The sequence below is a fragment of the Ursus maritimus genome, unplaced genomic scaffold (genome assembly GCF_017311325.1).
Source record: "Ursus maritimus isolate PB19 unplaced genomic scaffold, ASM1731132v1 scaffold_7, whole genome shotgun sequence".
NCBI lineage: Eukaryota > Metazoa > Chordata > Mammalia > Carnivora > Ursidae > Ursus > Ursus maritimus.
The window spans coordinates 41,759,027-41,784,039 of NW_024426885.1; the positions used below are offsets into that span (position 1 = coordinate 41,759,027).

Genomic DNA, 25,013 nt, shown 5'->3' on the forward strand with positions numbered 1-25,013 from the left:
ATAATTTTCATTTTAGTAAGAATTATGGTCCAAGTAGTTATAAGACTTAGTGAATAAAACTGACCTTATTTTTATAAGCAATATCTTCTATTTTTATTTTTTGTGTTACATACAAATGGGAATTCAATATGCAAATTCTGAAAGACACTGTAATTTTGTTTTGTTCTAAAGTAGAACTTTTTTTCATTAATTTTTTTCTAGTAATCTCTATACCCAACCTGGGGCTTGAACTCACAACCCTGAAATTAAGAGTTGCATGCTCTTCCATCTGAGCCAGCTAGGTACTCCAGAACTTTAAGTTCTTGTAAAATATTTTCTTAGGCAAAGGAGGATTATTTTCAAGGTCTGAGCAATAAGAAAAGTGCAGTTGACCACTAACAAGTTTCTTCTTGGATCCAAGTTGAATACCAGCCGTGGGAGGATAGTACATAGAAACTGTAAGCATAGTCTCTGCCATCTAGGAATGGAGCTGTTGATTTCTGCTGGTAATAATAAATAGCTGCTTTTGAAACAGTGACAACAGATTTGTATAATACTTGATACTTTTCAGAGATTTTCCATATGCCATATTTTTAGAATTTAGAGCCAGACGATACATATATTTTTCAGGTCCAGTCTCTGACTCCAGGAAGCAGTCCGCAACTTTTCCAGATCCCTGATGGTGGAGGAGGATGAATTTGTTCATAGGAAGGTCTGGGGAATGCCTGCCTTCCAAACATTCAGCTATTATTTTAATGCCCCCTGTATGCTGAGTGCTCATTTATGTCAATGAACAAGATCTTGTCTTATTCACATTTTAGTGGGCAAGACAGTGATTGAATAGAGAATAAGAAGTGTGCTGAAAATTACAGAAAAATGAAGGCTCTGAGATGCCTGGCTGGCTCAGTCAGAAGAGCCATGTGACTCTTGATCTTGGGGTGCTGAGTTCAAGCCCCATGTTGGGTGTAGAGATTCCTTAAATAAATTTTTATTTTTTATTTTTTTTTTAAAGATTTTATTTATTCATTTGAGACAGAGAGAGCGTGAGCAGGGGGAGAGGCAGAGGGAGAGGGAGAAGCAGACTTCCTGCTAAGCAGGGAGCCCGGCATGGGGCGTCATCCCAGGCCCTGGAGATCATGACCTTAGCCAAGGGCAGACGCTCAACCATCTGAGCCACCCAGGTACCCCAATAAATAAACTTTTTAAAAACAAGAAGAAAAATATAGGGTCCTGTGAGATTGTGTAATAGGCTGTTTACCTGGTCTGAGTGAGGAGTAGGGGCAAGGCTAACATTTACTTGGGATCTTCTGCTGTACTAAGCAAGGATAAAGTGGCAGAGCTTAGTGGCATGGGCAGTGAGGAAGAAGGAGACGTTAAGAATGATTCTCAGGTATTTAATCTGAGCACCTGAGCAAATGGTAGTGTCGTTCATTGAGATAAAGGGACATTTTGAGGGCAAGTTCATCAGTTTAGGTTTGTGCACATTGGATTTGAGGTATTTGTGAGTGATAGGATATGCTAGTATGGAACTTAGATAAGAAGTCTTGGTTGGAGTTAATACATTTGAGATTCAGCATATAAATGTTATTTGAGGGGTGCCTGTGTGGCTTAGTTAAGGGTCTGGCTCTTGGTCTCAGCTCAGGTCTTGATTTCAGGGTTGTGAGTTCAAGCCTCATGTTGGGCTCCATGCTGGGTGTGGAGTCTACTTAAATGAATGAGTGAGTGAGTGAATGAATGAATGCTTGAATAGATAAATATTATTTGAAATTATAGGATTAGATGAAGTCATTGAGGAGATTGATGTAAGAGGAAAAAGCATTGAGCTGTGAAGAACTTACAATACTTAATTTATAGAAGAGGAAGAAAAACTAGATAAGGAAATAATGATTAAGAGCAGCTAGAGCACCAGTAGGAACATTGCTGTTTTGTAGAAGCCAGCAGAAAGGTGTTCATGAAGGGTCAACTGAATGGGAATGTTATTGCAAAATCAACAACAATGGGGACTGCAGAGCTGGCGCTGGAGTGTGCAGCTTGGGTTGGAACAGTCTGAGTAGTAGGTACATAGAGTATGGGGGTAGCATGAGTATATACAACTTGTTAAAGATGTTTGGAGGGGAGAAGAGAGGTTCTGAAAAGTTATGAGGTGAGGGGTTCTGGGAGGTTTGATTGCGTGGGAGAGCCTTGGAGCATAGGCTTCAAAGCACAAGGGGGAGAGTGGTCTTGGGAGAAGGGATACACATTTTCTGGACAGGAGGAAAGATGGGTGATGGTGTGAGCTTACTGAGAGGTGGAAGATAAGGTGGTTTATGGAGGAAAACATTTTTACCCCCCATGAAATGATAGAAGAGGTTATCTCTGAAAGTGGGAAAGAAGGGCAAGGAAATACAGGGGCTGGAGTGAAGGAACAAAGGGTTCAAACTGATGTTGCAGAAAATGGAAGGAAGGAGCTGGGTAGAGAGAATTTCTGGGCATTAATGAGGCCTTAGTGAAGTTTATATCGTTAGAAACTCATGGTTTCTAACTTAACCTCATTGTGTTAGTGCCCCTCTCCCCACCTTTAGTAGGCCCTGTTAGCCAGAACCTACACAGAAAATAGAATATTGGACAGGAAAATTAGATTATCCTGGATTGTCATTTTTGTCTGACAAGATGTAGCATAAACAGAGAAGAAAGAATTTAGGGTGATTGATAGTGATTGAAATGGGGATAGAAAGTGACTGAAATGATGGACTGTAGAATTTAAAATGTTTAGGAACTGGACAAGGCTGGTGGATAGGAGAAAGGAGAGAAGAGGGGTCAGTGTACTGAGAGCCTTATTAAATAGAAGTCAAGAATGGGGTTACCAGGGATGCCTGGGTGGCTCAGTTAGTTAAGCATCTGCCTTCGGCTCAGGTCCTGATCCTTGTGTCCTGGGATTGAGTCCCACATCGGGCTCCTTGCTCAGCGGGGAGCCTGCTTCTCTCTCTGCCTGCTGCTCCCCCTGCTTATTCTCTCTGACAAATAAATAAATCTTAAAAAAAAATGGGGTTACTGGAACAGGTTGGATAGTTCGTAGGTTGTGATTGAGAAGTGGGTTATGTGATTTTAATATTTAAGAGGTGAAGCCTTCTAGGACATGACAGGTTTCTGGATGAAACTGAGAATTGGTGTCTGAGCTAGAATGTAGAAGACTACAGATGGGAGATGATTAAAGAATCATGAGGTCAGGGGGCGCCTGGGTGGCTCAGCAGTTAAGCGTCTGCCTTTGGCTCGGGTCATGATCCCATGGTCCTGGGATTGAGCCCTGCATTGGGCTCCGTGCTTGGTGGGAAGTCTGCTTCTCCCTCTCCCACTCCCCTTGCTTGTGTTCCCTCTCTCTCTGTCAAATAAATAAATAAAATCTTAAAAAAAGAAAAGAATCATGAGGTCAGGAGATTGGGATTTGGTGGAATTCAGCATGATAGCGAGACAGGCATGAAGGGGTAGGTTATATATCCCTTGTAAAGCCCTTAAATGAAGAATAAGAGGTTGTTAGATGACAGGTAGGGGGAAGATTAGAGGGTAACTAGCTAAGTGGCACAAGCCTCAAGAGAATGGGCTTTTATAAGAGGGTGGAGTAAGAATAGTTTTATAAACAGGCTCTGGAGAGCCAGCATACCAGTGACCCCAAAGCATCCTACTCTCAGATACTTAAAGGGCTGCAGGAGAACAGGCACATGTAGTCAGGGTCAGCTAGGGCACAGAAGCGGTAGAGGGAATGAACCCCCATGTATATATTTGTGAGTGTCCTGATCACCGAAGCCTGCGTGCTTTAGAGTTAAGGGTTTGGGTGGTGGTGGTGTTCAGTTGTTGGATTTTGAGATTGGAATGAAGTACAGATACCTTTTGAGTATTAAAGTTCAGGAGAAGGTAGATCACAAGATGTGTTTACATTTTGGATCATGACCCAGAGAAACAGATGAGAAGCATGGTGGCTTGAGAAGCATGGTGGCTTTAGAAGCAGATTTTCCTATAGCAGTTTTCAAACCATAAATACATGTAAAAGATTTATTTAGAGAGGGGGTAAGAGCGAGTGAGCGTGCACACGAGTGAACGCGGGGGTAGGGGGTAGGGGGAGGAGGGCCAGAGGGAAAGAATCTTCAAGCAGACCCCCTGCTGAGCATGGAGCCTGACTCTCAGGGCTCCATCCCAGGACCCATGAGATCATGACCAGAGCCAAAACCAAGAGCTGGATGCTTAACTGACTGAGCCACCCAGGCACCCCTCCCCGTATTTTTTTTTTTTAAGTTCCAGTCTTGATTTATCAGTCAAGGTCCTGACTGGAAATAGGGAGCATGCCGCAATTAGGCTAATACCAGGAAAGTATATTTATAAAGGAGCTGTATACAGAGGTGTGGGGAGAATGTTAGCGACAGCACAAAGGATGGTGTCGTAGGGTTGGTTAGCTGCAGTGAGGCTATTATCACCCATTTTCACAGGAACAAGAGATCATCTGAGCCATATAGAGGAAGCCTCCTTAAGAGGAGCAGTGTCCTTCTGTTGAGGGGCTTCATAAGCAAAGTGCTGGAGGGGTAACGTACCTGAACCTAAATTGCCTCCTTCCCTCCCTTGTCCTGCTGGGGCTCCTCATGGGTAGAACCCAGTGGAAGAAGAAAGGAAACTTTGATACAGGCCAGCCTCCTGAGAGGGCTGAGATCAGGGTGGAGAGTGGATCTGGAAGGACAATTGGAAAATACCTGGTGTAATATCTTAAAACTCTGAAGTTCTGTGGAAATGTATACAGTTGTGTAATTATTATCAAGGTACAGAATATTTTTATTATCTCGAAAGTTCTTTCGTGCTCCGTTTTGGTCAGTCCCTTCCCTCACTTCCAACCGCTGGCACCCACTGATCTGTTTTCTGTCTCTGGTTTTTATCTTTTCCAGAATGTTATGTACATGGGATCATATATGTAGCCTTATCAGGCTGGCTTTTAATTAGCATAATGCTTTTAAAGAGTATTCCATGTAACAGCAGTTCATTCCCTTTTAATTGCTGCATAGTATTCTATTATATATGTACTGTAATTCATTCATTAGTTGAAGGACATTTGGATTGTTTTCAGTTTGGGGCAATTATGAATGAAGCTGCTATAAACATTCACATTTCAGGTTTTGTTAGACATATGTCCTCATTTCTCTTGGGGAAGTGCTTAGGAGTGGGATCGCTGGTCATGAAAACATTGATCTTAAATTTAAATGCTTGCCAAGGGTATAATTTCCTGTAAAGTAATATTTTAAAACTAACATTCAACTTAAATATCAGTGATTTTTTTAACCTTTTTATTGTAAAATAAAACGCAGATAAAACCACACAATATAATGTATAAAAATATTTTTAGTTTAATGAATTATTTATAAGAGCAACACTCTTTTAACCAACACCCACATTAAGAAATAGAATTTTGGCAACCACTCTAGAATCTCTTATCTGTGCCTTCCCTCATCCCCAGAATAACTGCTCTCCTGTCTTTTATCATAGTCCGTTTCTTACTTGCAAGTGCCAAGGTTATTTACTGTTCAATTTCATACATTAAAAAAAATAATAAAAAAGCAAGTTCTTTGCTAACAGAAGATTTACAATATTCCTTTTTCTTTTTGGATTGTATTTCTATTCCACTTCCCCTTCAGAATTTTATCCTAATGCATATATTTATGCTTAGTCTTTTAATGGTCATCCTTTTCATAATTGTACAAAAACGTGTATATCTATTTAAATTTAAACTTCTAAGAATTTTCTGTGATTGTAATGCTTTAAGTATTTAAAAATTCTTCTAGATTATTATGAGCATGATTATTAGTGCATAATTGAGTAAATATGAATGCTGTATGTTTTAAAGGCAAAATTTATTGGAAACGTACATCTTAATGATTGGTGGGGCTTTTTCCAATTCATGAGTATGACTATCATTGCTAGGATAAGAAAAAGCTTTGGCATCAATCTGTTCTTGTTTTTTAATACATGTAAGTATTGAGAAACCATATTGACAAAAATAAGAATGGGAAGAGTTGTTATAGCAGTTTCTATTTGGAAAGCAGTAATTGGAAACTACCTGACATGCAAAGGATGTTGCCCAGACATTAGAGTTACTCAGGTAGGAAGCACAGAAGCCAGTAATCTATCACATTATTTCATTAAAGGTTATGCCAGAACTGGAGCAATGTATCATAGTAAGATTAGGGATGGGTGAGCGATATGCCATTATTCATAATGTGGGAGAATGATTAAATCCCAGGTGGGTTGGCAGATCAGTTTTTGGAGCAGAGTGAAATTGAGGATTTAGAAATGAATTTCCTTGCCTATATATATTTTGAAAGGTTTTAGTGTAACTTCGGGGGTCTGTATATTTAGTTTGAAGAGTTAATTGCCACCTGGAAGGTATGACCACTGGTTGAGGAGTGACTGGGGTAGGAGTTTCCTGTATCCTGGTGGGCAGAGATGGGCAGCTTGAGCAGGAGCCACAGTAGCAAATAAGCTCCTTGACTTGCTGGTAGGTTGTCACTGTTAACACAGGCTGTGTTGATTGGGGATGTGGGGAGGTTGAGTTGACTTGGACTGCTCTGTGATTTGGACTGTCTGTGTAGCGGGCCCAGCTGAGTATCACTTTTGAAGTAATTTTTGTATGTGCTGCCTTTTTTTTTTTTTTTTTTTTACTGTTTTATCTTTTAAAGTACATGTAAATTTGGTGTTTGATAGGTATGCTTTATAAAATATAAAAATGCCTTAAATTATTAGTTAAAATGCTCTTTTTTTTTTTTTTAAAGTACCCTTTACCATTCAAATCTTTGAGTAAAATTGATCCCTGAAGATGATGTGCCTTATTTTTCTTTGGCTTCTTAGGTGCCTCTGATAAATAGCTACATATTCTTGTTGACAGTGAAAAAAAATCCTTTCCCTTCCACAGAAGCAAATGCTGTTGACAATTTCTTATATAGCTTTTCTCAGTCTTCAATATGCACGGCATATAAATCTACGTATTTTTAAACACGCACACACAAATGGGAACATGATACATATATATAGCGTATTGTGCCTTAAAAAACTTTTAGGGGAAAATTTTAAAGACGTATGCTTATCAATATTTATAGATCTGCTTGTTCTTTTGTAGCAGTTTCATGGTTTTCCATTGTATGAATGTACCATACTTTAAAACTAGTTTGTTAGGGATATTTTGAGTGTTTCTGGTCCTTCTCTATTACAGATAATTGCTGTGTTGAACATCTCCCTACTTGTGTTTTTGAGCATCATGTCTTAGTATAGTGGTAAAAGATGTTTGTAGAAGTGGATTGAAAGGATGTATACATTTAAATTTTCAGTTGATGTTGCCAAATTTCCCACTACCAGTGTGGCTTTTTTTTTTTTTTTTTTTTGCCTCATCCTATCAAACTTTGGACTTGGCCCACCTGAAAGACTACTGTTTATTGGGGGGGGGGGTTAAATTTTTTTCACTTTAGAATAAGTACATTTTTTTTTTTTTTAAGATTTTATTTGACAGAGAGACAGCGAGAGAGGGAACACAAGCAGGGGAAGTGGGAGAGGGAGAAGCAGGCTTCCCGCTGAGTAGGGAGCCTGATGCAGGGCTCGATCCCAGGACCCTGGGATCATGACTTGAGCCAAAGTCAGACGTTTCAATGACTGAGCCACCCAGGCGCCCCTAAGTACATCTTTTTAAAAAATTTAAATTAAAAATTTTTTTATTTGTACATGGTAATGGTTGAAAGCTTCCCAGCTCTTTTCCCCAGTCACCCCAGTTCTCCCTAGAGTGACCATATATTTTTTGTTTAAGTCTTTCTGACATAAACTATACAGTCACATATAGTCAACATATAGTCTACACAAGTAGTTCGTGTGTGTGTGTGTATGTGTGTGTGTATGTATGTGTATTTAAATCCATGAATCTTAACGTGCTGTTTTGTACCTTGCTCTTTCTCTTAATATTTCTTGGGTGGTGGTGGTGGGCGCATAATTCTATTGTAGTATATAATAGTGTTCTTTCTGGCCTCCCTCCCATATTTTATTTAAAATGCTGCTGCATGGTGGGGCATCTCGTGGGCTCAGTTGGTTGAGTGTCCAGCTCTCGATCTCAGCTCAGGTCTTGATCTCAGGGTCATGAGTTCGGGCCCTGTGTTGGGCTCCATGCTGGGCATGGAGCCTACTTAAAAAAAATACTGCTGTATGGTTACGTCAATATCTGTGTGCTATAAATTCCTTAAATGGTTCCTTCTTGATGTGAGACTTTTGGGTTGCTTTCAGTATTTGTTACCGTTTTAAGTTGCTTTACTTTTCAAATACCACTTAATAACTGTATGACTATCAACCAGTAACTTACATTTATTATACTTCATCTGCAGAATGGGGTACAGGTTCACATTTTCTTACCTGAAACCTTTGGGGCCAGATTTGTCTTGGAATTTAGGATGATTTTGGAATATAGAAAGTATATATATTTTACATTAATATCCCATCAGAGTCTGAGGCGGCACTGTAATTGAAGACAGTGTTCAGAAAAAGAAAACATATTCCTAAGTGTAGGATAAATAAATAGCCTCAGGTGAGGTCAGGTTTTGGTTCAGAATGTATTATGAGAAAACTTAGTTTTCAGAGCTTTTTGGGTGTTGGAATTGTGGATAAAGCCTTATGACTTGTAATAGTACCTACCTCAGATGGTTGCTATGAGATCAAATGAATTAATATGTGGAAAGTGTTTAGAACAGTACTGGGCACCTCCTGAGGCCTTAGTAAGTATAAATATAGTTCAGCTTCGTTTTACTTCGTTTTTTTCCTCAGCTTTATTGAGATATAATTAACATATAACATTATGCCCTTTTTTTTTTTTTTTTGAGAGAGAGAAAGAGGTGGAGTGGGTGTGTCTGGGGGGCGGAGAGTCAGAGAGAGAGGGAGGGAGAGAATCCCAAGCAGGCCAGATGCAGGGCTCTATCTTAAGACCCTGAGATCATGACCTGAGCCAAAATCAAGGGTCAGACCTTTAAGCAACTGAGCCACCCAGGTGTCCCATGTACTTTTTTATTTTTTGGTTTCTTTCTTTATTTCTTTCTTTTTTTTTTAAAGATTTTATTTTTAAGTAATTTTTACATCCAACATGGGGCTTGAACTCACAACCCCAAGATCAAGATTTGCACGCTTTACCAACTGAGCCAGCCAAGTGCCTCTGTGCTTTAATTTTTTTTATTTTGATTTTTAATTGTGAATGAAATAAAGTATCTTTTCATAAGTTATTCACTTCTCTTTTTCTGCAGATTGCCTCTTTATGTCTCTAGCTTCTTTTTTTACTGAGATGTTGGACTTGCTAATGTGTAAGAATTTTTAATATGAGGGGCGCCTGGGTGGTACAGCAGTTAAGCGTCTGCCTTCGGCTCAGGGCGTGATCCCGGCGTTATGGGATCAAGCCCCACATCAGGCTCCTCCGCTATGAGCCTGCTTCTTCCTCTCCCACTCGCCCTGCTTGTGTTCCCTCTCTCGCTGGCTGTCTCTGTCAAATAAATAAATAAAATCTTAAAAAAAAAAGAATTTTTAATATGGTAAAGAAATTAGCTTTTTGCATTTCCCTAATGACTAATGATGAGCATTTTTCGTGTGCTTATTTGATATCAGTATAGTTTCTTTGCTGATATCTGTTCATTTTTTTTTGCTCATTTGTAATTGGGTTGTTTATTTTCTCATTGAATTTTAAGAGTTCTTTTATATTTTGGATAAAGGTCTTTTATTAAATATACTTAATTGCAGACATTTTCTCTGGGTCTTTGGCTTGTCTTTGCATTTTCTTAACAGTGTCTTTGCAGAGCAGAAGTTAACTAATTTTAATCAAGTCCCATTTTATCAAATACTTATTTTATGACAAGGGAGTATGCTCTCTTCCCTAGGCATTCCCTTTGTTGGACAGTGTTCTTGGCTCTCAGCTCTTATAGTTTGTATGAATTGAATGATTTCTACACATTAAATAAGTTTGTTCCCTCTTCTCATGACAACAACTCCGATTTTAAAGGCAGCTTGCAGGTAATGGAGGTTCCCCCTTACCCCATAAATTAACTTTTCTAGTTATCTCCCCTGTATTTAATGAATAATGATTTCCAAAGCCTCTTCTCTATACAGTCTCCTTAGTCAGAAGTCAAAGGTTTTGTTTAAATTTAGTCCTCAGCACATCATATGATACATTTGTCCAAAACATTAGATGTTCAACCTCTTCATCTGGACCTTTTCTGTTAATGTGGATTAAGATGGTTTACCTGCTTTAGTATTGCAGGTTTTAGCAGCTACCACTATAGGTAGTTTAATGTAATAGAAATCAGTACGAGCCTTTTTATGAGGTCTTTTGGACATTGGATTAATTGGTAACTGTTGCTGTCATTGGCCTCTCTGGGCCTATTTTTCCTCATCTGTATAATGATGGGTTTGGTGAAAGTAAAAGGGAATATTTTTACTTTCTTATAAGAAGGATGAAGGAAGTATTTTTTTGGTTAGTATATAGAGACTAGCATACAGTTACACAGATGTGTATACCTGTATGTATCTAGCTTCAGTAAACAATTCATAGTCTTGTTTTATTTTTATTCCTACCTTCTCCCTTTTTATAATGGATTATTTTGAAGCAAGTTCCACACATTGTATTTCATACATAAATATAATTCTTTAGAAGATAAGGACTCCAGGGGCACCTGAGTGGCATAGTTGGTTGGATGTCTGACTCTTGGTTTTGGCTGCAGTCATGAGCTTGGGGTAGTGGAATCTAGCCCTGCATCCGGCTCAGTGTACAGTCTGCTTGAGTTTCTCTCTCCTTCTCCCTTTGCCCCACCCCCCGCCCCCTGCACTCTCTCTCTTTAAAATAAGTAAATAAATCTTTTTTTTTTTTTTAAAGATTTTATTTATTTGAGAGAGAGAGACAGCCAGCGAGAGAGAGAACACAAGCAGGGGGAGTGGGAGAGGAAGAAGCAGGCTCCTAGTGGAGAAGCCTGATGTGGGGCTCGATCCCAGAGCGCTGGGATCACGCCCTGAGCCGAAGGCAGACGCTTAAGGACTGTGCCACCCAGGCGCCCCAAGTAAATAAATCTTTAAAAAAAAATAAAAGATAAGGACTCCAAAAAAAGGTAAGAGAGAATCTTAAGCAGTAGGCTCAATCTCAGGTCCTTGAGATCATGACCTGAGTGGAAGTCAAGAGTCCAACGCTTAACTAACAGAGCCACCCAGGCACCCTGTACCATTGTTACTCTTTAAGGTACTTAATATGTACCTTTGCCAGTTTTTATTATGTTTTAAGCTTTTGAACAGACTGTTTTTAAACAGACAGTATACAACTCGAGATAGGAAAGTCTTTTCCATCATCCCCATCCCTGAGGGCAACCGTATCTGTACATAATGTTGATCTGCCTCATTCTTTTTTAATAGCTACATAGTATTTAGATATGTGGTATGATAATTTAAGTAGTTCTTTATTCATAGACGTTTGTATATATGAAGGCAAAAACCAGGAAGGTTGTAGTGAGTTTCCTTGTTACTTATTTTATTTCATATTTATTATTTGTAGAATAAATGGTTATAAATAAAACTGCTTGCTTCAAGGGAAAGTTCACTTCTTTGACATGTACATTTTTAATTTTAAAAGATATTACCAAATTGTCCTTTGTAGTGGTTATACTAAGATATGCTCCTACAGAAATGTAGTTTTATTTTTGTAGCTCTGAAGTATTTCTTTGTATGAGCAGACCACTTTATTGACTGGCCTGTTAATGAATATTTAGATTTCATTGTTTTGGAATGATGTTGCTATGAGCGTACATCTGTTATGCTGAACCATGTGGAATTGCTAATATTCAATTATTTTTATTTATTTATTTGAAAGATTTATTTATTTTAGAGAGAGAGAGAGTGCGCATGCATGCGCACACGAGCAGGAGGGGCAGAGGCAGAGGAGAGAGAATCCCAAGCAGACTCCGCGCTCGGTGCCACAGCCATGAGATGATGACCTGAACTGAAGTCAGGAGTCGGACACTCAACCAACTGAGCTACCCAGGCGCCTCTATCTATTTACCTTTCTATCTATCTATCCTTCCATCCATGCATCCATCAATCCAGGCGCCCCTATCTATCTACCTACCTACCTACCTATCTAGAGAGTGTGTGAGTGGGGGTGGGGCAGAGGGAGAGAGAGAATCTTAAGCAGGCTCCACGCCCAGTGCAGAGCCCAGTGCACCAGGCTCGAACTCATCATGACCCTGAGATCAAGACCTGAGCTAATATCAAGCGCCACACAGGCTCTCTTGTTGAAAATCCTTTCTTATGGACTGGTCAAGTCTCTTGATCATTTTTTTATTGGGCATTTTTTTATTATAGGCATTATTTAGGTAGTGTCAATACCCTCTACTCTCGTTTGTCTGTTAGTTCTCTTAAATAGTGTTGTTTTATGGACAGATTTAATTTCGATGAAATTTAATTTCTCTTCCTTTATGGTTAATGCTTTTTGTATCTTGTTGGAGAAAACTTTCCCTCCGTAAGGTCATAAAGATATATTCCTGTATTTTAAAAAACTTTGCATTTTCTCCATATTTAGGTCTCTAATTCATCTGGATGTGTAGGAGTTCTTTTTATTTATTTATTTATTTTTAAAAAGATTTATTTTTTTGGGAGCTAGAGAGAGACCTGAGCAGGACAGAGGGAGAGTTGTGGACAAGCAGACTCCCGCTGAGCAGGGAGCCCGACACGGAGCTTGATCCCAGGACTCCGGGATCATGATCCAAGCAGAAGGCAGACTCATAACCAGCTGAGCCACCCAGGTGCCCCTGTATGAGTTCTTTTTAAATTAAGGAAATTGACCCCATTTTTGGTAATGTTTGCAATTACGTTTTTCACATTTTGTTCCCTTTAACTTAACATGCTGAAATTTTAGGTTTTATGTAAATTAATACAGATTATGGGCTTTGTATCTGGGAAAGAACTTCTCCATTCCAGGGTAATGTATTTTTAAAAATTTTTTAATTTTATAATATGTGTTTAGTTTCATTTTCCCATATTCAAGTCTTTTTTTTTTTTTTTTTTAAAGATTTTATTTATTTATTCGACAGAGATAGAGACAGCCAGCGAGAGAGGGAACACAAGCAGGGGGAGTGGGAGAGGAAGAAGCAGGCTTATAGCGGAGGAGACTGATGTGGGGCTCGATCCCATAACGCCGGGATCACGCCCTGAGCTGAAGGCAGGCGCTTAACCGCTGTGCCACCCAGGTGCCCCTCCCATATTCAAGTCTTAATCTAGAATATATTTTAATGTTTGAGGTAAAAAAAATCAACTTTTTCCCCCCATATGTTCCAGTACCCTTTATTGAACAATCCATCTTTCCCATAGAGATTTGAAATTCCACAGTCAACATACACTAATGTGCTGCATATATTTTGCTCCTTCTCTTTGTCTTTTAAACCAATAAAAATATATTTTGTTTTGAAAACTTGCTGAAACTATACATACTATCCCTGAAAAATGTGTGAACATTTTCATAGTTTCACAAAATGTGAAGAACCTGTGAAACCCATTCATAAATCTCTGCTCAAACTTACCTTCCTAACTTCTTAAATACTTCGAAGAGTATGCTCACAGAAGCCTTAAATCATCCCACCTATTTATTTTCCTTTATAAAACTATGTCTACTATTATTCTAAGTACTGGTATGTTTGTGTTTTTATTTTTAAGGGAATTATCCATTTCCTTTCAAACTTCAGAATTCTTTAGGGAGTAATGGGCATTTAATTAATCTTTTATGTGAGGTTGCTTCTGTGTTTTAGATAAGCAGTATGAGGCCTAGAGAGATAATATGGCTTGCCAAATTTTTACATATCTGGTTATTGGTTTAGCTGTTTGGTTTAACCCCATGCTTCTCAAATTCCATGTAGTCTTCTTCCTTAATTAAATTCTCTCCCTTAACCTAACATATAAAAGATTAACTATTTACTGATGCTAAAATCTAGTGATTATGGGGCTCCTGACTGGTTCAGTCAAAAATGTGTGTGACTCTTGATCTCAGAGTTGTAAGTTCAAGCCCCACATTGGGTGTGAGAGATTACTTAAATGAATACATTTTAAAAATAAAATCCAGTGATGTTAAAAGGCATTTATTAAGTATCTGATAGCCGACGGTGCTGGGCTAAGTCTTGAATTGAGAACTTTCTGCACCTCCAGTCTTGACCCTCTAGCTTGAGGAACAGTAGGCCTTAGAAGGTGGGTTTGGATTCCTTGCATGAAGCTGGTAGATCTAGGACACGCAAGGGAGTATTGATGAACTTACACGTTAGAGCCCACTAAGGAAAGTCTTGCTAAAAGATTATTAAAAATATGCCCTTTATTATGGCAAAGTGGAAATAGCTGTGATAATTTTTATTCATGTGATGCTGTATAGCCTGTAAAATATCCTTAAATATATTACTTTCTTTTATATGTTCTTGCCCTTCAGAAAGATCTTATTAGTTCATTGTTTTGCTGAGGAAATGGCCTGAACTTCTTAACGCCTCATTTTAGCCAGAAAGTGGTAGAGTTTGGCACACATTCACTTAACTGCTAAACTTAGCTAGGAATACACTTCTGTTTATGTAGTTAATTTAGATTAAAACAGAGTAATGCTTAACTTCTCTGGAAGAAAATAACTGTCTCTTTTTCTTTACTACTTAATGTTTTAAGATACTAAATGGATTTATGTGACAGAGAAGCTGGGATGTTTGAGGGAGGAGGGCGGTTGAAAGTAATTGTTCTGCATTTTAGGATAAGGTAGCCTTGCTCTCTCTTCTGAAGGTATAGTTGTAAATATTTGTTGCAGGGCTTAAATAATGAAGGACTATAGAAAGTGTTTATTTTATATATTAGAATACTGTTGTGAAGAACTTGGACAGCATTGTTTAGGCAGAACTCTGTTGGTTACATTGGCTTTTATCTAACGTATTTCAGAAATTTAAAAATATGTAATGTACTTTAATATTCATCTGTAGGATTGTTTTTGTTGTATAATTGAATAGATGAGTAGATTTACTTGCTAATGAAACTTATAACTTTTATTTATTTTTAAAAAGGTTTTATTTATTTGAGAGAGAGACACAGAGAACAACATGAGCAGGGAGGGAGAGAGAGGGACAAGCAGGCTCTGCCCTGAGCGCAGAGCTTGACACATGGCTCGATCCCAGGACCCTGAGATGTTGACCTGAGCCAAAACCCAGTCCGATGCTTAAGCGACTGAGCCATCCAGGTGCCCTAATTTATAACTTTCAGTGAGAATATTTTCCATAGGACTCTTTATTACTTTTTGCACTTAAAATAGATTACTTGATAAGCTCACAACAAAGTTAGGCATATGAAAGATGGCTTATTTATGTGAATACTAACAACATGCATTCTCTCTGTAGGAGAAATGGGAGTAATAAAAGTAAAACGAAGTAGTTTTTAAAATAGGGTTACTAACATTTATTGTTCACATAAACTTTTTAAGTCAGAAAGTTACTTATTACATAAAACAATTAGAAACAGGCTAAATAAATTTTTTGACATTAAGACAGTAGAATGCTCTGCAGTTATAAAAGTGATGCTTGGTTGGTGAAGCATCGACTCTTAATTTTTCCGCTCAGGTTGTGATCTCAGTATTGTGAGATCGAGCCCAGGGCTCTGGTTGGGCGTGGAGCCTGCTTAGGATTCTCCCTCTCCCTCTCCTCCTCCCTCACCTCCCCCCAACCTCCCTCTCTTTAAAAAAAAAAAAAAAAAAAAGTGATATAACATTTAATGACATCTCACAGACCTTTGTGTAGCTAAGCATACTAAGTGCTCCCATAAGCTATTTATTAGGGAATAATACCTTTAGTAATGCTGTGAAGTGGTCTAGGTCAGTGGCTTCCCTTTTGAACAAGATGAGGAAATTGAAGCCCACAGGGGAACTCCAAAATTAGGGGTCTTGCCTGGGCTCTGAAGAGCTAGTTTAGCCAGGGCAACACAAGCCTCCAGACTCAGCTACCACTGCTCTTTCCACTTATTAGTAAAAGCAGTGGTGGTATTTTTTCTGGTTTGGTTTTAGACTTGGCCTTTTGTTTCTATCCCTTTTAAGGTATCAGATGTCAGAGTTAGCTTTTAATTTTTAGCTTTTCAGTATTTTAGGCTTAGCGATTGGTACTTCTGAGATAATGAAAACTATAGTTCCTTGCCTTCCGCTGGGAAATGTCTAAGAATAAAACAGGTATTAGACGCCTTCTAAAGGTAAGTAAATGTAAATCTAACAAGTTAAATTATGTTTAAACCCATTGGGTAGCATTAAAAATTGTGCATTGAATTTATGTAATCTTCCCTTTGCCTATACTTGATGACTTGTTAATTGAGATCTGTAATTGGCTTTTCTTAAATATAAGTGCATTTCTTAAGTACTTTCATTATTTGGCATAAGCATTTTGCCAGTGTTTTTCTACCACTAAGTGCTGGGAGAATTAATCATAATACCAATTTGAATCATATTTTCATCTCTCATTTAGAAAGGTTATCAAAAAATGTTTCTGATCATAAAATTTAAAGATAGCAAAAATGAATTCCCCAAGTACAAAATGATAGGAAGTTTAAGGTTTGCTACTCACTTATATGCATAAATAAGCCACTGTAGCCATTTAGGCACCAGAGCCACTGTTAAAGAAGAAAAAAAATCTTTGAAGTTATATGGCATTTAGAATTAGGAGAAAGGATGGAAAGCAGAAATAGCAAAAGAAACCTGACCCTGAGACTGGTTTCTCGACCAAGCTGGCATGCCTTATGGGCAGCCTTACCCCAGAGAAACACATTGCCAGAATGTTGTCATTTATTGTGTTACACTGTTTATTTTATTTTTTTTTTAAGGTTTCATTTATTTGAGAGAGAGAGTGCACAAGCAGAGGGAGAGAGAGAAGCAGACTCCCCACTGAGTGGGGAGCCCGACGGGGAGCTTGATTCCAGGACCCTGGGATCATGATCTGAGCTGAAGGAGATGCATAACCTACTGAGCCACTCAGGCTCCCCGTGTGTTATACTGTTTAGATTCTACTAAATAAATTTCAATTTAAGGATTTTTATTTGCAAAACCCATAATACCTCTGAGAAGATTTGGCTGAGTCATTTAATTCTGAATTGATCTAGTTGCTTAACACTGTTGAAATCTCTTGAATTAATTTTAACAATTTTAAGGGACTTGAATGACTAGGGAGAGGTCACTAAAAGATATGAGAGCTCTATGCTAAAAAGCCTGGGTGACTTAGTCAGTTAAGCCCCTGACTCTTGATTTTGGCTCAGGTCATGATCCTCAGAATCATGAGATCGAGCCCTGTGTAGGGCTGCACGCTGGGTGTGGAGCCTGTTTAGGATTCTCTCTCTCTGCCCCCCTTCCCCCCAAAAGAAAAAAGGTAGAAGGGGAAATGTCAAATATGTAGACATTCATTGATATCTTCATAATTTAACATTACTGTAGTTATTTTAAGATTGATTCTATACTCTTAATTAGCCAGATATTCCTGTTATTTGTTAACTTTTTTACATTGATGTCACTTATCTTTTTATCCTTGACTTATTTTTAATTTTTACAGATAAAGTGGAGAATTTTAGTGAAGAATATGAAAAGAATAGTCACCATATTTACAAAAACGCTGAAGACAGTACTAAGAAACCCAATGCAGAAACAACTGTAGCTTCTGGATACAAAGCTGATGAAATCAAGGAAACAAATGATACTTGGAACTCCCAACTTGGAAAAAGGTCAGAATCTCCATCAGAAATATCTCCCATTAAGGGATCTGTAAGAACTGGTTTGTATGAATGGGATAATGATTTTGAAGATATCAGATCAGAAGATTGTATTTTAAGTTTGGATAGTGATCCTCTTTTGGAGATGAAGGATGAGGATTTTAAAAACCGGTTGGAAAATCTAAATGAAGCTATTGAGGAAGACATCGTGCAAAGTGTTCTTAGGCCAAGCAACTGTAGGACGTACTGTAGGGCCAATAAAGCAAAATCCTCACAAGGAGCATCAAATTTTGATAAGCTAATGGATGGCACCAGTCAGGCCTTAGCCAAAGCAAACAGTGATTCAAATAAAGATGGCCTGAATCAGGCAAAGAAAGGCAGTGTAAGTTCTGGGACCAGTTTCAGAGGGACAGTTGGACGGACTAGAGATTACACTGTTTTACATCCGTCTTGCTTGTCAGTTTGCAATGTTACCATACAGGATACTATGGAACGTAGCATGGATGAGTTCACTGCAACAACCCCTGCAGATTTGGGAGAAGCCGGCCGTCTAAGGAAAAAGGCAGATATTGCGACTTCTAAGACCACTACTAGATTTCGACCTAGTAATACTAAATCTAAAAAGGATGTTAAACTTGAATTTTTTGGTTTTGAAGATCATGATGAGACAGGAGGTGATGAAGGAGGTTCTGGGAGTTCTAATTACAAAATTAAGTACTTTGGCTTTGATGATCTCAGTGAAAGTGAAGATGATGATGAAGATGACTGTCAAGTGGAAAGAAAGACAAGCAAAAAAAGAACTAAAACAGCTCCATCCCCCTCCTTGCAGCCTCCTCCTGAAAGCAATGATAATTCCCAGGACAGTCAGTCTAGTGCTAATAATGCAGGTAAGACTTAAAAAAAAAATTATTATAAGTAAATGCTTTTCAGGTTTAAATCAACAGCTCCATAGTTTCTGCCTAGATACTTAATTTTAACTTATGTTCAGTTTTAATAAAAGTACTGTGTAGGACCACAGATTACCTTATCCAGAGGTACAGCATTTTAAATGTTAATAATTAAGTTCCACATTGTAAGAATCAATTTATAGATTGGAGTCTTTACATATTTGTGTTTTAATTCTGCTGTTAGCACTTGAGAGTTTTAAGTTGTGTGTGTGTATAGGGGTACTAAACTAGTGTTTCATCTTTGAAAATCCAAATGCAGTGGAGACTTGTAGATTTTGGACATTTAGAACTACATTGACAATAGATGGTTTGTAATGAGGGAAAAATTAGAAAATTAAAATTGATAAAAACCCTTTGTAGGTGGCTCAAAACTAATCAACAAATGTTTAAAACATTCTCAAGACATCTTAAGTAATCTTAAAAATCATCCTCTTGAGTTGATTTAATAAAATTGGAAAGTGCTAGTTCAGTATTTGCTCACTCTTAACAGTGAAATTTAATTTGTCTCTTTGATTGTAGGGCCAGTAATGACTAGAGATTCTCAAGGAGTTGATGGTCTACTGTGAGAGACAAACAAAAGAAGTAGGTTAGCTTTGCTGTAATTAAGTCATTATCTGACAAGGGCTTTGTGAAGTGGATTGATTGTTGAGTGAGGAAGAGGAGGTGATAGCCTCGGGGATACAGACGCTATATTTATATATATTTAACCAAATACATAGTTTTTCTTTATCGGTTTACTTACTAAATAAAGCGAATTAGAACTCTGATAGTATTCTTACATATAGATTCTCTTGTACATTGTAAGTCATACTTGAGACTACCTACCATTTTGTTGTATTTGGCCTAAAAATAGTTTTGTTAGGTTAGAGTCATTCTTCAAAACTAGAATTATATAGGAATAGTCCCTGAAGGCTCACTCCTTATTCCCCACTGCAAAAATAAATAAGTAAAATAAGAATATTGTCAGAATTCATCTAGTGCTATCTTGAATCTCTTCTGGAGAACTGAAGTTTGCTGCAGCCTTGCTAGTCACATGAGATCTGCCTGGGCAGACAGCTTTTACAGTTGCTTTCTCGGGAGGATGATAAGTAATGATGTACGAAACTGGAGCTCCTGTCTCCCAGCAGTTTACTTAGCTCTGACTGCTAACCTTGATAGCAAGCTATCTTAATCAGCAACTGAAAATCTCTGGCGGAAATTTACATTTTGGGGTAATATAACTTTTTTAGGGTTGAAATGTGACATCATTAGGCTCCCTTTCAAAAACTTGATGTTGATTCCAAATAAAATTTAAAAATTAGAGACCATTTGATTGATACAGCCAGAGTTGGAATTTGGGTCTTCATATGGTGTATGAAATAGCAAACATTTTTAAGGGTTGGGCTAGCAAAAAGCCTTCCTGTTTTTCTTTTTTTGTTTAGGCTAGAAAAAGTATAACCATTTAGGAATTAATCTAATTCTTTGGTTATTTTTGTATGAAGACTCACAAATCATTGAGCTACATTGTACTAGGTTGTTTTCTATCTTTTGCCAAGATAGCTACTTTTTTCCCTTTCTTTCTGTTTTTGTTTTTTTAATGTGGTTTTTGTAGATACAAGCAGACATTTTTTGAAGGCTAGCATGATGCAGTATACTTAAGTTCTAGAAAAATGTTAAGGGTGAATACCACTTGATATTGTATGTGTGTGTGTTTAAACTAGACCATGCTAATGTCAGTATCCGTAGATAACCAACAGTTATTTTACTAAAGAATTGATTTGCCATTTACACAAAATAAAACTGAAGCACATACACAGTAACTAGGTTTTTGATTTTCTCCTAGAGTAGGAGGGTGAGAATGGCAAAATAAAACTTTATACTGTTAGGAATATTTTGTGAACTGAGTGGTGCTTTTATTCCTTTTATTCTTTCCCCCTGCAATATGCCACTCTCCCAAATATTCATAGGTTGTTTGGTAGATAATTTGAAGTATTAGCTAGCTAGTTTTGATTACCATTTCAGAAAACTTGGATTTTACAGAGGACTTGCCTGGTGTGCCTGAAAGTGTGAAGAAGCCCCCAAATAAACAAGGAGATAAATCAAAAGAAAATACCAGAAAGATTTTTAGTGGTCCCAAACGGGTAAGTAAAGCATTATCAGTGATTTGTATTATTTATTATCGGAGGGTGCAACTCTTACTTTTTTTATTTGAAAATTACTAACAGATTTTGTCTTTCAAAGGATGTAAATCAGTTTTTAAACTTGTAACCATTTTTTGATGTGTGCAAAAATATACCTAAGATAATCTTTATTATATGTTTATTTCAGTAACATTAAATACATTCATAGTGTTTTGTAACCATCCCATTATCTATATCCAAAACATTTCATCATCTCCAGCAAAAACTCTGTACCCATTAAAAAATAACTCCCCCTTTGTCCTCCCAGTCCCAACTCCTGGTAAACACTGTTCTATTTGTTTCTATGAATTTGCCTATTTTGGTTACCTCATACACGTGGAATCATACAATACTTACCTATCTGTGTCTGGCTTATTGCACTAAGCATAATGTTGTCAGAGTGCAACTATATAGTACATATCAAAATTTCATTCCTTTTTTATGGCCAAAAAACATTACATTGTGTGTATATACTATATTTGTTGTGATTCAAGGGTGTTTTATTGATGAGAAGACCAGACTCTTGCCATCCACTGGTACAACTCCTGTATTAGGTGATATAAATATATTGAAAGTTACTGTTGGTATTAGCTTAAGCCGTAAACTGGCTGACTTAAAACATACTTATTCTGTCACAGTTCTGCATGCCAGAAATCCAAAATCAAGATGTTGGGAAGACTGTGCTTTCTCAAAGGCTCTAGGGGGAAATCCTTGCCTCTTTCAGCTTCTGGTGGCCCCAGGTGTTCCTTGGCTTGTGCTACATAACTTGTAGTGTCTGCCTCTGTCACATGGCCTTCTCCCTCTTTCCCTGTGTCTTCTAGAAGGACACTTTGTATATATAGCACATTTTGTTTATTCATCATTAGGGTTGTTTTCACCTTTTGGCTATTTGAGTCTCTGCTTTCAATACTTTTGGATATATACCTAAGAGTATATATTTTGAAACATAGGGTAGGTCTGTGTTCAGCTGTCAAACTCTTTTCCATCTTGACTGAACCATTTTACGTTCCCTCCAGCAATGCACAAGGGGTTCCATTTTCTCCATGTCCTCACCAACACTTATTTTCTGCAGTTTATTTTGTTTTTTGTTTTTGTTTTATTTTTAAAGATTTATCTATTTGAGAGAGAGAGTAAGCATGCTGTGCAAGTGCAGGAAGGGGCAGAAAGAGGGGGACAAGCAGACTCCCCACTGAGTGGGGAGCTTGATGCAGGGTTCCATCCCAGGATGCTGAGATCATGACCTGAGCCAAAACCAGGAGTCAGACGCTTAACTGACTGAACCACCCAGGCACCCTATTTTTTTTTTTTTTTTTTTTTTTTGAGTAAGCCCCATGCCCTGCATGGAGCCCAATGTAGGGTTTGAACTCATGACCCTGAGACCAAGATCTCAGCCGACATTAAGTTGGAGCTTAACCAACTGAGCCACCCACGCGCCCTTGTGGGTTTTTTTTTTTTTAATAGCTATTCTAATGGGTATGAAATGATATTCATTGTGGTTTGATTTGCATTTCCCTGGCTAGTGATGTTGAGCATCTTTTTGTGTACTTACTGGTTATTTGTATATATTTTTTTTTTTTTAGAGAAACATCTGTTTAGGTCCTTTGTGCATATTTGAATTGAGTTTGTCTTTTTGTTGAGTTATAGGCGTTCTTTACATACTCTAGATACTAATCTCCTGTTAGATAAATACTTTGCACATAGATTCCTCATTCTGTGAGTTGTCTCTTCATTCTCTTGATAGTGTGCTTTGATGCGCAAATTTTTAATTTCAGTGAAGTCCTAATTTGTCTTTTGTTGCCAGAAAATTATTGCCAAGTCAGATGTCATGGCTTTTCCTTTATGTTTTCTCCTAAGGATTTTATAGTATTAGGTCTTAAATTTAAGTCCAATCCATTTTGTGTTAATTTTTGTATAAGTAAAGGATCCAGCTTCATTCTTATGCATTATGTAAGTCATTTAAATATGGTCCAGCATGGGTATTCAGAATAATTTGCTTGACTTTACCTGTTCATTAAAAAAATTCCTTTATGGGCACCTGGGTGGCTCAGTCTGTTAAGTGGCTGCCTTCGGCTTGGGTCATGATCCCAGGGTCCTGGGATCAAGCCCCACATCGGGCTCCTTGCTCAGCGGGGAGCCTGCCTCTCCCTCCGCCTGGTGTTCCCCCTGCTTGTGTTTGCTCCCCACCCCCATGTCAAATAAATAAAATCGTTTAAAAAAATTTCCTTATATAACTTGTTATACATTAAATAGTTTTGTTTTTAAAGGGTAGTTACAGAACGGTGCAGTGGCTCAGTTGGTTAAGTGTCTGTCTTCAGCTCTGGTCATGATCCCGGGATCAAGTGCCGTGTCAGGCTCCCTGCTCATTGGGGAGCCTGTTTCTCCCTCTGCTTGCTCTGCCTGCTGCTCCCCCCTGCTTGTGCTCTCTCTCTCTCTCTGTCTCTGACAAATAAATATTAAAAAAATAAATAAATACAAGTTGTCAACTCCTTTTGCAAGTCGAACTGCTTTTAAACAGCTAAAGAATAAGCATGTCCAAGAATGAATAAGGCCAAGTCTTACAGCCTCATTTTTATTCTTTTATCTAATTGGGGCTCATTTCAGAGTAATTGTGCTATACTTTTTGTACCCCCATGTGCCCACCCTGTCACCAAAAAAACAAGTGTTTAAGCTAATTTCAATAAACTTAAGGTGCTCTGTGTCCAGGGCAGTGTGAAATACAGTCTGTATGGACTATGTAGACTATAGTCATTAATGCTTAGGTGAGGTTTTTGGTTTATATGAAAAACCAAATATATGCGTATGGCATATATTGATTTCCATAGCAATAGTTACCAATTTCTTTGGTCTCGGGATCACTTCACAATCTTTAAAAATTACTAAGAATCACAAATTATTTAATTTTAAGACTTTATTTAATTGACAGAGAGTGCACAAGCAGGGGGACTGGGAGAGGGAGAAGCAGGCTCCCCTCTGAGCAAGGAGCCGGATGCAGGACTTGATCCTAGGACCCTGGGATCACTGGGATCATGACCTGAGCTGAAGGCAGATGCTTAACTGACTGAGCCACCCCAGCACCCCCAAAGAACTTTTTTGTTTAAAGAACTTTTGATTATATGTGCAGCTCTATCAATATTAAATTAGAAGTGAAAACACATTTTAAAAATACATATTAATTCACCTAAAACAATAACCCATTACATGTTAATGTTTTATGAAAATTACTTTCTCAAAAAAAGTAGTGAGAAGAATAACATTATTTGACATTGTTTGCAAATCTTTTTAAAGTTTGGCTTAGTGAAAGACAGCTGGATTCTCATAGCTCCTGCATTCAATGTTTCATTATCTTGTTTTGGTTGAAATATATGAAGAAAATCCAGCCTTACACAGATATGTAGATATATTTTAAAAAGCCTTTTCAGGTAATCATGAATCTTCTTCTTTGGTACTATGCTGAAACTCAACAAATGGGCATTTCTTAAAGATTAGTTGCAATTGGAATCTAAAACCATGCCAGTGAACCTTTCATATACTCTTATATTAAAATCTTTGGTTTTTTACTTTGTGGTTTTTTTTTTTTTTGTCTTTCACTTTGGATTTTTTACACATACATGCTTTGTGACATCATATATTGGTTATTTGGGAAATACTGGTTACACTGATTCATGTGCACATCTTTCAAATGGTGACACATCTCATTATATGGTATCAAATAATCACATTAGTATCACTGCCAAACTCATCAGGAAAGTCTTAAGTATTGGGAAACTATCCTGTTCGTAGTGGTAGGTAAAAGGTCTTCAAAATATTAGTTGCTTAAAAGTTGAAAAAAAATTTTTTTAAAGATTTTATTTTTATTTATTTATTTGTCAGAGAGAGTGAGCCCAAGCAGGGGTAGTGAGTGTCAGGCAGAGGGAAAAGCAGGAGCCTGACAAGGGACTGGATCCCAGAACCCTGGGATCATGACCTGAAGTGAAGGCAGATACTTAACCTACTGAGCCACCCAGGCGTCCCAATACCAATATCATTACGAACAATAAGTACACTGAGTGAAGTTTAAGAATTTTCCAGTTCTTTTTGTCTTTAGATTATTTCATTGAGGATGAAGTCATAGTAATGTATTCACAAATTTTTAAGTAATTTTATCTTACATGCTTATGTTAATATTCATTTACATGCATTTGTA

General features: G+C 37.8%; 1 protein-coding gene across 2 annotated transcripts in view; it reads left to right on the plus strand.

Moving 5' to 3' along the window:
* WAPL (WAPL cohesin release factor) overlaps nucleotides 1–25,013 on the plus strand; it is a 78,568-nt gene that overhangs the window by 8,253 nt on the left and 45,302 nt on the right. Inside the window, exons 3-4 of one of the 2 annotated variants that reach the window (XM_008696125.2) lie at nucleotides 17,568–18,611; nucleotides 20,673–20,791. In XM_008696125.2, the coding sequence (XP_008694347.1) occupies nucleotides 17,568–18,611; nucleotides 20,673–20,791 (1,163 nt within the window). The remainder of the gene's footprint in view (nucleotides 1–17,567; nucleotides 18,612–20,672; nucleotides 20,792–25,013) is intronic. The other variant, XM_008696126.2, reaches the window with a different exon arrangement.